At 46.0% G+C, this 15648-nt stretch overlaps 1 protein-coding gene across 9 annotated transcripts in view; it reads left to right on the forward strand.

Annotated features, from left to right (window-relative positions):
- CNOT2 (CCR4-NOT transcription complex subunit 2) overlaps positions 1-15648 on the forward strand; it is a 1422938-nt gene that overhangs the window by 544159 nt on the left and 863131 nt on the right. For all 9 annotated transcript variants that reach the window (XM_069628237.1, XM_069628243.1, XM_069628241.1 and 6 more), the window contains one exon: positions 8630-8702. In XM_069628237.1, coding sequence (XP_069484338.1) covers positions 8630-8702 — 73 coding nt within the window. The remainder of the gene's footprint in view (positions 1-8629; positions 8703-15648) is intronic.

Below are 15648 nucleotides of genomic sequence, written 5' to 3' on the forward strand. Positions count from 1 at the left end.
TGAAGACATTTGGCACTTGTGATAGTGAGAACATCATTTATGGAATCAAGTGCCCCTGTGGGATGTATTATGTTGGCCAATCCATGAGAGCAGCTAAAGTACGGTGGAACGAGCATCGCTCTTGCATACGTAACTCTAATCCCAACTCAGCAGTGGCTCGCCATTGGAACGAGAAACGTCACAATTTGACACAAATTAGATTTCTGATTCTCGAAGTATTAAACAAAGTTAATCCACATGAAGATCTGAGCCTCAGGCTTAACCAACGAGAGACATATTGGATCGACAGACTTGGGAGTCTATATCCCAATGGCCTTAATGAAGAAATCAATTACTATTGTTATCTTTGAATATGATGTATCTATGTTGATTCCTTGTGACATCATGTAATGTTTTTTCGTATCGATCACTGTTGATTTCACGTGCCTGAACATTATGTCAGACCCTGTTAGTATCCTTAGGTATTATTAATATGTACGCAGTACTGTAGACAATCTGAGTCGTGATGTTAACACCTGCTGATCATTCTAATGCATACATTAATTGCACGTTATGTGTTAACACCTGCTAATCATTCTAATTCATTCATTAATTGCACGTTATGTGCCCATGCATCTAAGCAGCCTTTCCCGGACGCCCGTCTGGGACCCAAGGTGACACCTTGGTGCCACCCACCACGGCTGTGTTGCATGTTTACCATTATTTACTTTTACAAGGGCCACCATTTTATGGTGCCTTCGTTGTTATATATCTTCACTTTCTATTAAGTACTCTGGTGTTTACTTTCCCATAGTATTTTTTCTATGTCTATTTTTTTGCACTTTTTATTTTTATTTCCATTTCCTTTTTCTTCTTTCCTTTATCCGAGTGTTGATAATTACATAATTAGCTCTTAATATGTCTATATGCCTCATACGCAGCCTCTCAAATGTACGTGCCGCATCGCACCGCTCCCCCGATGCAATGCGATCACGTGAGTATAACTAGCAGCGTTACCATTAGCAACGCTTGCTTTCAGCAATGCAGAACGGCGTTCTCCTGGCCGGCATAGACTCTCATTGTCTTCCAGGTAAACATGGGAGACTATTCTTTCCAATCACAGCGTTACTATGCTCCATGGACTCTTCTTGAAACACAACTTTGCTTTTTTCAGCTTTATCAATTGGGCCACAATCTGCATTCTGTTGTAACTGGCTGCAGACCACACATCTGCTTGAGATTGTAGACTCTTACTTCTACGCGGCTAAACACTTCTCGTGAGTCCGTTTACATTATTTTTTCTTTATTTACATAGTTATATCCTTTATGCTACTTGCATTCATTGACTCTCTACTTCTGTCCCTTTTTTTCATTACATGTTTCACTTTGACCTGAATCCTCATCCGTTTTTCGGTATGTGATTTTATTTTTTATTTTTATTTTTATTTTTTTCTTTGGTGACTTATGATTGTATATTGTGTCATTCCTAATATATATGATTATATATTGTGTTATTTCATTTGATATGTCTGATTTTGGATTATTAGAATAGACTTACCCTGATGAAGGAGCCATTTGCTCCGAAATGCATTGGTATATGAAGTCTATTTAAGTATGAGAAGTGGCAGTCTTATCCTCACTAAGATATAATTAGTGATTTTCCTCTTTTTACTTTTGGGAAATTCATGTTTTTGATAAACATATTACTTTTACCACTACTTTGGATCAAGCGTTTTCTTCATTGAATTTAAGCAAAAGAAAAAAAGTAAAGAAGAATTTATATTTGAATGTTTGAATCATATCACCCTAGTAGGGTTTGTACGGAGAGCGGTTGTTTGACTAGATTTTTCATCTAGCCTTTTGTTGTTCTTGTATTGATGAGTCAGGGTGTCTCCAGACTCATAACAACCAGCTCCCGCAAGCATCCACTTGAATTTTCGTCTAATTTTTGGTTTTTTTTGAATACTTACACATATACTACAACGTGTGGTGCCCACTCTATTCCATGGCCTGTTCAACATACAAAACCTACCATTTGGGCTGTGGGATTGCATTACAGTTTCACAAAGTCCACCAACTACCATACCGGGCAGGTGGTGTTGTCCACAACAGGAACAACAAACACAGAAGGGACACAACATCCACCAACTTCCACCCTCACTTTCAGAACACAAACATCTGCAATCGGCTCCTACTTATCGCCCAGTTTAAACCGTACACCAGAATCTCAACTACCAGCTTTGTGCAAACACTCAAAACTTCAAACATCCATGTATGCCACTAGCACCACGCCTCACCAGACCCAACACTTCACACACATGCATGCCCCATACACACTAGACACACCATCATCACCCACTGCATATAACAAATTCAACAAATAAGGTGTTCCTGGCAGTACCAGTAATTAACTATAACCATCTCCTTTTCATAACAGAAAGATAATATGAGACAATTTGGCTAAACATGTATACAATCTAGCTGGCTGTTTCTATACCTGTGCAATATCTATACATCTATTCCCAGCTGACTGCACTGCAACACTTCATTTAATTCTCTGTGGACATTTTAAATTCTTATTCCATGCATTTTTAAGTTTCTCATATCATGCATTTTAACACTTATTGGTTCATGCTTTTTTATCTTTCCATTAATACATTTTTCATTCTTAGTTATTGCATTCATGTTCAAGTATATTTTCCCTGGCCTATGCACCAACTCTGTGCACATTTACCAATAACTGCACCATTTGCTACATTAACCTTTCCTGGCCCATGCTCAGCCATTATCCTAAGAACCTGGAAGTCTTTAGCTTGTTTCCAAACTCTCACATTTTGAACTGCAGATTGCATCTCTTTATGACAATCCGGTAAACCTTAACTTGTCTCTAGATGCACTACACACTGTAAAACTGTACTATATACAGCACAAACATATGCATCCTGATAAACACTTTGGTCTAGCCGATATATAATTTCTGAGGCTTGTGGAATCTGCTTAGATCACTTGCTGTGCATAGGCCGAGATTTAGTGGCAGCTGCAAAGTATTACACTTGTTTTCGAGGCAAATTAGAAAAGGGATGTCGACAGGCCAGTAATACTATCCCTTGTGTGACGTCTACTGTCCCCCATGATCCCTCACGCTTCGAGGTCCCTCAGATTGTTTTTTTTCCACCATTCTAGATGGACACGTGTAGCCGAGTTCCTCTTTCAGCATAAAGCAATTGACTTTTTTCAATTACTGATAGTTCATTATTTCTATCCTTTATTTCACTGACCATCGAAATATCGCACCAGTAAAGACAGAGACTGCCCGTCGAAAGACTACCGCGATGGACCGTTCGGCCTTAGAAAGCCGCCCGGGCCTCAGCTCATACAGTAGGGAGAGAGGGGGGGAGGTCATTTTAGGATGTATATGCCCCTTTTCTTACACTACTTTCACCCAGCTGCCATATTTTGTAGTTATGGACAAGACCCCCTTTAAATTCTGCCCCAAGTGCAATAGAACATTTCCGTGGGTCGATAAGCATTTATTCTACAACTTGTCTCCCAAGAGACCACATCGAGGGTTCTTGCCCAGAGAAAGGTCCATTGATTACCTGTCCCCTGGGCCTTCACGATCGCCGCACGAGAGGGCCTGACCGTGTTGCGCGTAAAACTCCTACTAATGGCCGATCGTCCACAGATGAGGCCTTGGCCCTACCCACAGCCGAAGATCGACGCTCTGCGTCAGGTCAGGTATTCGGCCCATACAATTGGATAAACACAGCTCTGGGCACCATGGGGAAGAGGGGAGCACAAAAAGAAGTCCTCAAAGACCCCTCCTAGGGATAAAAGCCCTCATAAGGAACAAAATCAAGAATCTAGGCCCATACCTCAAAAGGATAAACCTCTAGAGGCTAGGCCTAAAAAGAAATCTGGGGTACTTCCTCTCACAGATGAGGATTTGGGTCTTCCTTCACAACCTTTGGTCTTCAGAAGTTCGGCACAATGGTCATCAGAAGACATAGACCGTGGCATGAGGAGAATGTCCTTTAAGGCTAATTTCTACAAAAAGGACCTTGCTTATTTCGAGAGTTCCACTCCACTCCCCCCCCCAATACTGCTCCCTGTGGGTCACAAATCTCTGCTCAACCTTCTGAAACCCCTGGTAAGAGGTCTCGTACCGAAATTCCAGTGTGAAGCACAGTCCTAAAACTCTGACCTGGACTCCGAATACGAAGACCTCTCCATTGTAGAGGCAGCAGACCCTCAGTTCGAGGATGATGCAGCAGACCCTTATTATGGGGACGATGAAGACCAAGAGGCTGACCCAGAGGCCAATATGTATCATATGGACCCCCGATCAGTTATTCCCCAATTGACAACCTGCCCCTTCTAAATTAGGTGCTAGCCAAGGCGGCAGAGCACATTCAAATGGAGACCCAGGAGGATCAACAGGATAAGGATTTTGTAGAACAAATCCTTGGGGACAAGAAGACTTGTGCCGCAATTTATTCCTCTCCTCAAGTCAATACAGCGCAAGATACAGCAGTCATTAGAGCCCCCTAACCTCACACGGGCTGTAAACCCTGCATAGAGAAGCTATTTAAACCCGCACCTTTGGACCCTCTGTACATTAGAGGTCAGCTGAAGCCCGACTCTTTAGTTGTAACTACAACTAGGAAAAGAGCAGGCCACCCCCTCTTGCTTCCTTTGAGGCTCTGCCCAACAAGGAAAGCAAGAAGCTTTATACTATGGGCAGAAAGGTCACGTCGTCCGTTGCTTACCAAATCAGAATTGCACCCATTCCAAGACAGATACACACAGGTGGGACAAGTGGTTCTCAAACATCTTTTTGCCCATGAACCGTCTCACAACCCACCACCTTCTCACACTGCTTGCAAATGTATGCACATCATGTTATCTAAGATGATTCCACAAGCCTTAGAAAGTATACATTACTCACTGTAATCGTATTTCTGATGCTTGTATCTGCTTTGATTCACTTGCACCCATCTCCTAAAATCTTCAATTAAAATATTCCCTCATTATGTCACCACAATATTAATCTCACATTACTGCATAACCTAACTGTTTTTGCATAATACTCCACGCATTACGCTCATATTACATTTACCAGCCAAACAATTATACAAATCATTACTATGAATGTGCTAGCCTGATCAAGGCCAACACATGTTCAGACATTCCATGCAGAATTGCAGGCTTCTTCGTGGTGAGCACATTACAATACTCCTCTATAAATAAGTCTCCTGTACACTCCTGAAATGTGGATCTAAACATATCTGAACTTCACTCCTTCATTTACCAATTCCAAAATAGCTGGCACTTTCATTTGCACATTAATTCACTTGGTTCTTCTGGAAATTCCACATTTCACTTGCACAATAATATTATGGTGTTTCGGGTCATCTAATGTTTCACTTGATATTGCGGGCAGTCTACGATTCACATATAATACGTAGTTTCATTTCATGTACGAGGGGCCGCAACATTTCCCAAACCACGGCACTTCTTAGAATCAAAATGACCCGCACGCAGAGCACATCTCATGTCTATCCTGAAGCGCTCTGCTACGTAAATTGAGTTGCTTTGCCAACAGGCTACTGGACCATTGTATCTATGTCAGAGTACAATTACATGGGTATTAGCCTTCACGCTGGTTGGGTGCTTTATTCTAATATATTTAGCGCGCAATGAGCAATTGGCCTCAACACATGCCAACTGCCACTTTATCTCCTGGTCCGTAATCGCCATACCCCCCGGCGTTCCGCCGACATCCTCACAACTAGCAGGGCCTCAGGCAAGGACAGAACTTCCCTTGCAGCGTAAGTCACGGCGGCCGCGACCGTTACGCTCCTTACATGAAGTCCTGGGAGCCAACGCTGCTTCTCATCACGCCGTATGTTATGCTGCTGGTGATGCATTACATTGCTTTCACTTACTGCGGGAAGCCCCTCAGCAGTACGTCATGCTCTGCACCCATGTCTGCGCATCATCATACAAGCCCAGGCAATCCTCAGAGGTAAGCAACGTTACTTATTTTATGCCTTCACTTCACAGTATATGGTGGCAATGACCTTTCATGCCCTTCTTCTAGTGAATGGTAAAAGTTTGTGCGGGCAAAACATTTATTGTTACTCCTTCCCTTATGAGGTATCTGGGGGTAACATTCACTGATGAGGGCCTCCCACCCAGATAACCCACGTGATGCTTTGCTGTGCGAGGATGGGTATTTTTAAAATGCTCAGGGGAACAGTGGGTCTATACTGCAGCTGCTCCTGCCCCCCCACCCCCAGCTCTCCTACTTCTTTTTGTTGCTGTATTCTTACACTGGTCCAGCTGTCTTCTGTTCTGTCTTTAGTCTCTTCTCCTGATGTGGGTTCTTAGACTTGTCGCCAATGTTATGTTTTATGTTAGGGATCTTACATCCCATACACAAACCAGCTGTGGCACCACATAGTTTAGTCCAGGAAGGCTTTCTTGTACATATATACACCTGTACAGGATCCAGTTACTCCTAGTATGTACAACATAGTTTCATGTCGACACAAGTGGACATCACAGGAACAGATCACACAACCGACCCACCGGCCATCCACTCACTCCCAGCTAAGGCTCCTAACTGACATTCATAGAACACACAGACACACCATTCTCCTGAGCTGCCTTTCATATATACAATCAACATTCCATCAGCATGCACTCCTGGCCAGTAATACAATACAAGACTGACTAACTTACATCACAACAGCCTCCTCTGTCTATGGTAGGGGGGAGCCGATTTATTTAGCCATCATGGACCTGAGCACTACATTTAACAAGGTGGACAGAGTTTTCGTTTGTTTTTTTGGGTGTACAATTCTGCTGAATAAAAATGAACAGGAAATTAATCAAATGTTGACTCTGGCGGCAAATTGTGGTGTCCGCTCCAATGGAAATAAACAATCCAAATTAATGTGTGGGCAGCTTCCCCTGCTCTGTGTACATTGAGGGCCTGTGGTGCTTTACCAAACTATTGAAGGACTCCGTTAGCCATGTGGAGCATTTGAGGCTGGTGAAGAGAGGTTGGGGGGCCTGAACAGTGATCACTACCAGCCACCGATCTTATGTTTACGTACCTGATGGGCATATATGAGGGGCGCTGCGTGTGGCAGTGTGTAACACGACTGATAATCGAAATCTACTCTTACTGGGTGCGTCGGCCAGCATGGGAGTAAATAACTTGGGAGTTGTGTAGAATGCCTCTTTTAATGGCCATGCTCGCTTCATTCATGGTCAACGTTGCATTGCCCTGCTGAGCACACATCTTCTACTTGGTGAAGTGCTGCATAGCCACCTGTAGGCCAAAAGAGGGAGATACTACGTAAACGTTGTCTATGGTCCATCTGCATAAATGATGTGCATGGAGAAATGTAACCTGGCGTATTTACATTTTTATAAAGGCTAGATACGCCATGGTCAGCAATCTTCTGCCTCGAATAAATAGTACAACAGTTGAAGCCCTGCAACACCAGGGAGCTTTCTTTCATTAAATTGATGCCTGTTTAGACCTTCATCAGCATGTTTTACTAATTCCAGGAGCTGGGAACTTCAGGATTTTGTGACCTCCTTGGTCGGGCTCTCGAACACTGCCCACGGTAGACCATTTTATCTCCAGGTTTACTGTTATTTTTCCAGACTTCTCTTTTTTTATTGAGACTTTCATAGGGAACAGTTCTTGCTTGATTGCATCAATGTGACATGTATGTTTCTCCAGGAATGTAAATCTCTGCGCCTCAGTTGATCAGAGTAGTCTGACATGCAGTTTGGTTATACTGAATTATGAAAGTATTCCTATCTTCCAAATGAAGGTCCGATCACTGTTACTGGAATTTATTTGTAACGCTTCCTGATTTGAGCCCTATTGATTTTTACATACCCATGCTGTTTTATGACATGCATGTTATGTATGCTCCAAAGTATTTATAGAGCTCAGCATTTTCCATTACCATGGCCTATTTTCATTGGTGCTACCTCAGTGGCTGACCTGTTCCCTCTGGATCTGGCTACACTCGGGGAAGTTTCCAAGAGGGGCATGGATTTGAAGCTGCAGCAATACCACTTTTCCAACACCCTAGCGTGGGTTGGGGGAAGAGTGGCTTAAAGATTCAGGCTGGTTAGACTAGTTAGATTTGGGGGTCAACTACGACTACTGGCTGTCAATGGGGATTTTGAGATTTCTCCAAAATATCTCCACTGTCCCAATTTTTCTTTTACCACACGTCACATATTGGTAAGTGAATGTGCATTTATGAAATTTCTGTTGTCATAGGTACATGCACACACAATAAGTCTCTTTTACTAAAATGCAGGCTTTAATCTTGAAATGTGCTTATTTTCCTGAGGTGTGTATGGTAATAAATCAAGGTAGCTTACATTTTAATTACAATAAAGCAAAAGGAGCAATTGTATTGAAACGTTCTCGTTACTTCAACACTAGTACCAAATGTTGCACATGCTAGTGTGCTTTTTATGTTCATGTTTTTTTTTAAGTATGTGCATTTCTTGTCGATTAAAACATGGTAGGGAATAATCTTAATATTTGGCTGCATATGTGTTTGACCCAATTTCAAAATCTCAGCTAACACAACTCATTTCATTGCAGATGCTGGCATCACCATCGCCATCCTCATCAGGTCAGCTGTCTCAGTTTGGGGCAAGTTTATACGGGCAACAAAGTAAGGAATTTACATATGAATATGTCAAACTAGTCTACTATGTTTCTTTTTTAAATTTGGATTTTTCTGTTTAAACCTGGCAGATGTGCAAATGCTTGTCATAAATGCATGATTTCCTGCTTAACCATTTTCTGTGGCAGTGTTGAACAGCCCCTCCCACTCTCTTCTTATGATATGAGGACAAAGCCATTTGCTTGAGAGAAATACAATTCTTGAACTGCCATTTATGAAAATAACTGTTTGGATAATGAAGGAAAGAAATATGGGGCTTCCGATTTTGCATTGACTTTATTTTAACAGTGCACTGTAAAGCACTTGTCGTTGGCAAACGTCAAATTTTGCATGCACCAGTAGCCGTCGGCTAGTGATAATTGACCCTGAATATGTAGGAAATTGTTTGTTTGTGTGTGTGAGAGAGGAACACGTTACTTACCAACTGGTAACATTCTTTCGACTGGATGTACCTCCAACGTATTCCACATCTTTGACATGTAATGTCCACAGCTGTTCTGCTTTGGACATTTTTTCGGCAGAGCGCGTCCTGCGTCGATGGCGTTGGGTCGATGTCCCGGCAAATAAGATGCACGGCAACCGTAGCTTCAGTTGTTTTTTTCTCCATAACGTGTAGCATGCTCGTACACAACTTCTGCTTGACTGCACATAGCCTTGCAGGAACGCAAGCTGCAATAGCATAGGAAATTCTTCAGAGGGGCAGGCTGGGAGGGCGATGTGGAATACGTTGGAGGAACATCCAGTCGAAAGAACGTTACTAGTTGGTAAGTAACTTGTTCTTCGAATGGATTGTGTCCTCCAACGTATTCCACATCTTTGACAGACTCCCAAAGCAGTATCAGTGAATGGAGGAGAGAGAAGAATTTAGAATACCCAATCAGATGGCAGAATAAAGCACTGCTTTACCAAAGGCCATATCCGGACCATGGAGCATATCCAGGGAGTAATGCTTGACAAAGGTGTGGATGGAAGACCACGTTGCTGCGTCACAAATATTCTTAATAGGAACTCCCTGCTGCAGGGCTGTGGATGTAGCCACGCCCCTAGTGGAGTGAGCTCGCAATCCCTCAGGCGGGTCCTTGCCCGCTAATCTGTAGCATTCAGTAATGGTGAGGATAATCCACCTGGACAAGGACTGTTTGCTAACAGCCTGGCCCAAACGGTGTCCAGTGTACCCCACAAAAAGCTGGTCGTCCACTCTGACCCTGGACATCCTAGAAATACAAAAGCTCAAAGCTCTCCTAGGGTCCAACCTATAGAGTCTCTCTTAATAACAGGATGAGGGGAGGATAGAAAGCAGGAAACGCCACTTTCTGGCTCAGATGAAACTCGGACACTACCTCAGGTAGGAAGGAAGGAAGGACGGACATACCCTCAGTACAACCCTATCCTTGTGGAACACAGTAAAGGGTGGCTTAGACGAAAGTGCCTGCAATTCACTCTCTGCGAGCAGATGTAACTGCAACCAAGAAAACCGTCTTGAAAGACAAGTCTCAAAGGACAAGAGTGCAGTGGTTCAAACAGAGCACCCATCAGGAATTTCAAGATCAAATTCAGATCCCAAACCGGCACCTGAAATGGGGACGGCGGGAACACATTTGTGAGCCCTTTTAGCAATTGGGAAATCAAAGGAATCTTAAAACAAGAACATTCTTCAGAGCGCTTGAAAATAGACAGCGCCACCAGGTAACATTTAATTGTACACACTTGAAGACCCCTGTGGGCCAAAGAAAGAAAGAACCATCAGAACGGAACACTGAAAAGGATCGACATTGTGTCCTCTGCACCAGTCGCAAAACTGATGCCAACGGTACAGGAATTTGGTTGCCGGCCGCCTGGCCGAAAGCATCACATCATCCGGGATGTCCCAATCCTTATAGCTCAACATTTCGGAAACCAAGCGGGAAGGTTGAGAGTCTTCTCCTCTGGATGGAGAACCCAAACCACCCCCCCACATTTCGAGAAGGTCCGGGTACCACGCTCCCCTTGCCAATCCAGAGCAATGAGGATCATGTGGGATCCGAACCTCTGCAACCTCCTTAGCACCTGAGGAATGATGGGGACCGGAGGAAACGCGTACAGAAGTGGAAATGACCAATCCACGACAAATGCGTCCCCCAAGGCTCCTTCCCTTGAGCAAAAGCTCTCGCACTTCCGGCTGGCACCGGTCACAAACGGGGCCGCTTGTGGGGTTCCCCAGAGGGAAAAGATCTCCCGAAGGACTTCATGAGCCAACTACCACTCATGGGAGACGGTGCTCTGCCTGCTCAGAGTGTCTGCTGCTGCATTCTCCTCTCCAGCTAGATGGACTGCCGAGAGTGATATTCCTTGCTGCATCGCCCAGAACCAGAGCTGCATCGCCTCTCTGCATAGCGGGAGTGACCCTACCGCCCTTTTTTTGTTGCGGTAATGCATGGCCACTGTGTTGTCCATCATGATCAGGACACTCTTTGCCCGCACAGATGGCAGAAAAGCCTTCAGGGCCAGCCTGATGGCCCACAGCTCCAACAGGTTGATGTGGAGTTTGGACTCCGACAGACCAATGACAGCTGACAGTCAGATCGTCGGCATGAGCTCCCCATCCTGTGAGGGAAGCGTCCATCACCTCTGGCCATGGTTGCCAAAACGGATCCCCCTTCATCAGATTCCCTTCGCTGGCCCACCACAGAAGATCCTGCGATATAGAGTGGGATCTGAACGGGATCTGACATCTTGCCTGAGAATTGTGACCACTGCATCTTGAGAACCCATTGATGGGATCTCATCCTCAGTCTGGCCTCTGGCACCAGAAAAATGCAGGATGCCATCAGGCCAAACAACCTTAAGAATTTGAAAGCTGGAAGACTCTGTACACGTTGAAATTTGTTGACCATCTGTACAATGTGATGAGCCCTCTCCTCTGGAGGCGAGCACTTCCCCAAGGACGTGTCCAACACAGCCCCGATGTACTGGTGCTGTTGGGAAGGCGTCATATGCGACTTCTTGAAATTGAGGGAGAAGCCCAGCTTGTGAAGGGAGCAGCAGGTGAGGCTGAGATGGTCCAAGGCTTGTTCGGGAGAATGCGCTCTGATCAACCAGTCGAGGTAGGGATAGACGTGAACACCCCCCTCCATACCCCCCCCTTGCCTGAGATACGCTGCCACCACCTGCATTAGCTCGGTGAAGACCCTTGGGTGGAGGGCAATCCGAATGGCAGGACCCAAAACAAAGTGCGAGTTGCCAGCTGCAAGCCTCAGGTATTTTCTATGATTTCCATGAATCGGTACATGAAAACAAGCATCCTGTAGGTCCAGAGACACCAACCAATCCTGAAGTCAAAGGGCCTGAAGGACCTGAGAAAGAGTGACCATCTTGAACTTGTCCTTCCTGAGGAACTTGTTCAACCAACGCAAGTCCAAGAAAATATGGGGAATACCATCCCTTGTTCCTCTCTGCTTCAGGCACTAGTGCCATAGCACCTTTCTCCGGCAGGGTCGCGATTTAGTACATAAGGAGCGGATCTGGAAGCTTCAAAGAGAGATTCCCCGGTGGATTGTCGGGAGGCCGCTTTAGGAAGGGAAGGCAATAGCCATTGGCTTTTGTATCCAGAACCCACGCATCTGAAGTAATAGCTTGCCATTCTTTGAGATGCTGAGACAGTCCTCCAACCGGCGAACAATGGAACATTGCCTCATAGCTGTTTTGGAGCGGCTGTGGCAGCGCGTGAAGGCAGAGGCAGCTGCCTGAGCGGCGTTGGCACCTCTTTTTCCCCGTCCACCACAGGTACCTTTATGGTGTCCCCTTTGATTAGTGGCTCATCTCATTCTTCCAAAAGAGGAATAGTAACAAAAGGACCCCCCCCCCTCTCCCCTCCACTGTTGTCCCCCAGGATGAAAAGGCAGAGGTTGATGCAGAGCTGCGCCCCAAGATTTAACAGCAGCTTTTGAGGTCTGCAACCTCTCAAGGCTCTCGTCAGCCTTGCTGCCAAACAAATGAGCCATCGAAGGGCATTTTCGGAAGACGGGCCTGCATATCTGGAGCAAAACCTGACTTCCGCAGCCACGCAAACCTGCATATCACGGTGCTCGCAGCCATGGACCGGCTAACACGATCAGCCGTGTCCAACCCAGACTGAAGGGATTCACACATGGCATCCTTGCCATCCTGCACAAGAGCAAGCAACCCATCCCTTTCTTCCACGTCAGGGATATGCTCGGCCGCTAGAGAGACAATTCCACAGTGTGAGAGAACCTTGCCAAGGCACAAGTGGAGTTGGCCGACTTCAGCGCCATACTCCCAGCAGAAAATACCCTGCGTGCCCAACCATCGAATCGCTTGCCATCCCTATCAAGAGGGATGCTAGGGTACGCTGCCTGCCTCAAGGTGGCCGTAGCCGCCTGAACTAACAAACTCTCGGGAGTGGGGCGAGTGGATAGGAAGCTGGGGTCGCTACTGGATGGGTGGCATTTCTTAGTTAACGACTAGTTGACTGCCAGAAGAGCCTCCAGGGTCTGCCAAGTAGCCGCCACCCCTTTCTGCAATGCCAAATGAAAAGGCAACACTTGTTCAGTGGACGGACCCTGATCCAAAATATCAGTCCGGTCATCTTGATCGAATGCAAACGGAGGACTGGACCATCCGAGATATTCTGTCTCTAGACATCAACCATCTATAGGAGGATACAGCATGAGCACCAGGCTATGACCTACTAAACTCCACCTCAGGAGACGTGTCAAGGCCACTGGCATCCTGCAACAACTAATGCAACTACTCCAACTGACTGTAATCAGAAAAGACCATGTCAGAAGTCTCATGAGTTTCAACAGACACAAATTCCATATCTGACCTCTCCTCATAAATATCATGCAGAGAATGAAAATACTCCTTCCTAGGGACAGGAGCGTCCCTGGTGTCCACATCAGGCCTCACCGTCTTGGATAAAGCCTTTCTTGGATGATCCACAGTACCAGGGGCCTCCACCGGCAAGTTCTGGCCAAAATGCCCCGAAGGCTTCGACGTCTGTCGATAACTGCGCCGAAGGCTCCGATGGCTGGATCGAAGGAAAACCTCGGACAGCCGTACTTGACGGACACAGCGCAGACTGTGTTAACACCGACCTCAAACCCTTACCAGATTTCTGCGGTTTTGCTGGGGACCAAGACTTGAGACCTGGATCTAGCACGTTTCTGCCGATCCACCAGAGCCTTCTCCGAACGGGACCTCGCCGGTTCCAGATGTATATTGCGCCGAAAGCCTGGGCCTGAAGGCGCGTGAGCATCGGACCGAGACCATTCTCTGCTGGCTTCTTCCCAAGGCGCGGACTTAACTGTGCCCAGGGATTGGAAAATAGCTAGCATTTGCTCCCTGAATGCCTCCCATTCCTCCGGGGTCGAGGATTTAGTGGGACAAGCCACTTTCCTCGCATAGCCATCATCCGTCGAGGACTGGGAAGGCGACCGGTGACGCCGCTTCTGGGAGTGCTGAGACGAGGACGAGTGGCGGGACCCACTCCGGATCGAGATCCCCGGGACTCCTTCCGACAATGAGTTGCTCCTCGAATTGTTGGTGGAAATACCTGCAGTTTTTTGGGATTTTCGAGGTTTAGAATCCTGACTTACCTGTAATTTCCCATTACGCTCCCGCAAGGCCACAACAGTCAATGACTGGCACTTCGAGCAGTCGGTATCATGATTTTCGCCCAGACACCACAAGCAGATGCAGTGCAGGTCCGTAATCGACATTTTGGACTTACATTCCCGGCATGTCTTAAAACCAAACCGCGGAGTCAGAGGGGTAGATAATGAAGACATTTTCTAGAAAGATCATCACACGAGGCGCGCTGAGTTCTCAAAGCAAACACGCTTGCAAAAAAAACAGAACTGATGCTACGGGCGAAGTCACCCTCGACAGAGGCCTTCGAGGGACATCGACCCGATGCCATTGACGCAGGACGCCCTCGGACGAAAAATGTCCAAAGCAGCACAGCTGTGGACATTACTATGTTGGAGGACACAATCCATTTGAAAGAGCATGTCTTAGTTTTGGAATACTCCATGCAGCCCACCATAGAGCTGGATGGAATGTTAAAAAGAAGGGGGGCGGCAGAACTCCCCTGCCCAAGAATGGGAGAAATGTTGAGCAAGCATTTAAACTATGAAAGGAGAGAAGAAAAGGGAGAAGGAAAACTCCCTCAGGTTTGGGGGAGGAGGGGTTATTCTCATCCTCGAGCGGTCCCCCAGCACTTACCGAAACAGTTGTGCCGGGCAGCGTCAGGGGGACAACCCGACTTGTGAACATGGAGCCGGACTGCGTGCCCAGAGCAGCCTGGTGCACTCATGGGAATACAGGGCTGCCCAGGCCAGAGTGAGGAGAGCGGTCAGTTCGGGTTGCATGTGGAGCGGCCCGAATCTGGCAACCTGCCCATGCACCTTGACAGCCTTCCAGGGACCTATCGGGACAGGCCCAAAGCAGAAAACCTTCCTGGGCCGTGTCCGAGTTTCTGCGTCTGCCGCGTCTCTAAAGGGATATAAGCTATGGATTTTGTCTAGGTGAGGAATGTCTCCCATATACTCAACTCAATGTAGGTGTCCTGTTTGAGCACCAACCACACTTTAGTTGAAAATAGTTATTACGCAAAAATGTGCTGGGAAAAGGTCTGTCAACCTTACAAAATGTATAGGGCGCCATAAACTAATTTCACAAACTAATTTAAGCAGTCCAAGACCCATTCTAGGAAGCAATGATAAACAAGAGTTCAATGTTGGTTTGCCTTTAAGGATACTGGGGGGAGTTGAGAACAGTTATCTACGTAATCCTATAGGATTCAATGGGGATGAAAGGCATAGTCAAGTCTGGTTGAATAGTAATGTTTCTTAAGCTATAACTTACAGGTTTCGTATTGGAGCAAGAAGACTGGTACCAATCTGAATTCCATTGGGGGGGGGTCCTACTGGAA

This window comes from Ambystoma mexicanum, chromosome 12, assembly GCF_040938575.1.
Source record: "Ambystoma mexicanum isolate Mex_15411 chromosome 12, UKY_AmexF1_1, whole genome shotgun sequence".
In the NCBI taxonomy this organism is placed as follows: Eukaryota; Metazoa; Chordata; class Amphibia; order Caudata; family Ambystomatidae; genus Ambystoma; species Ambystoma mexicanum.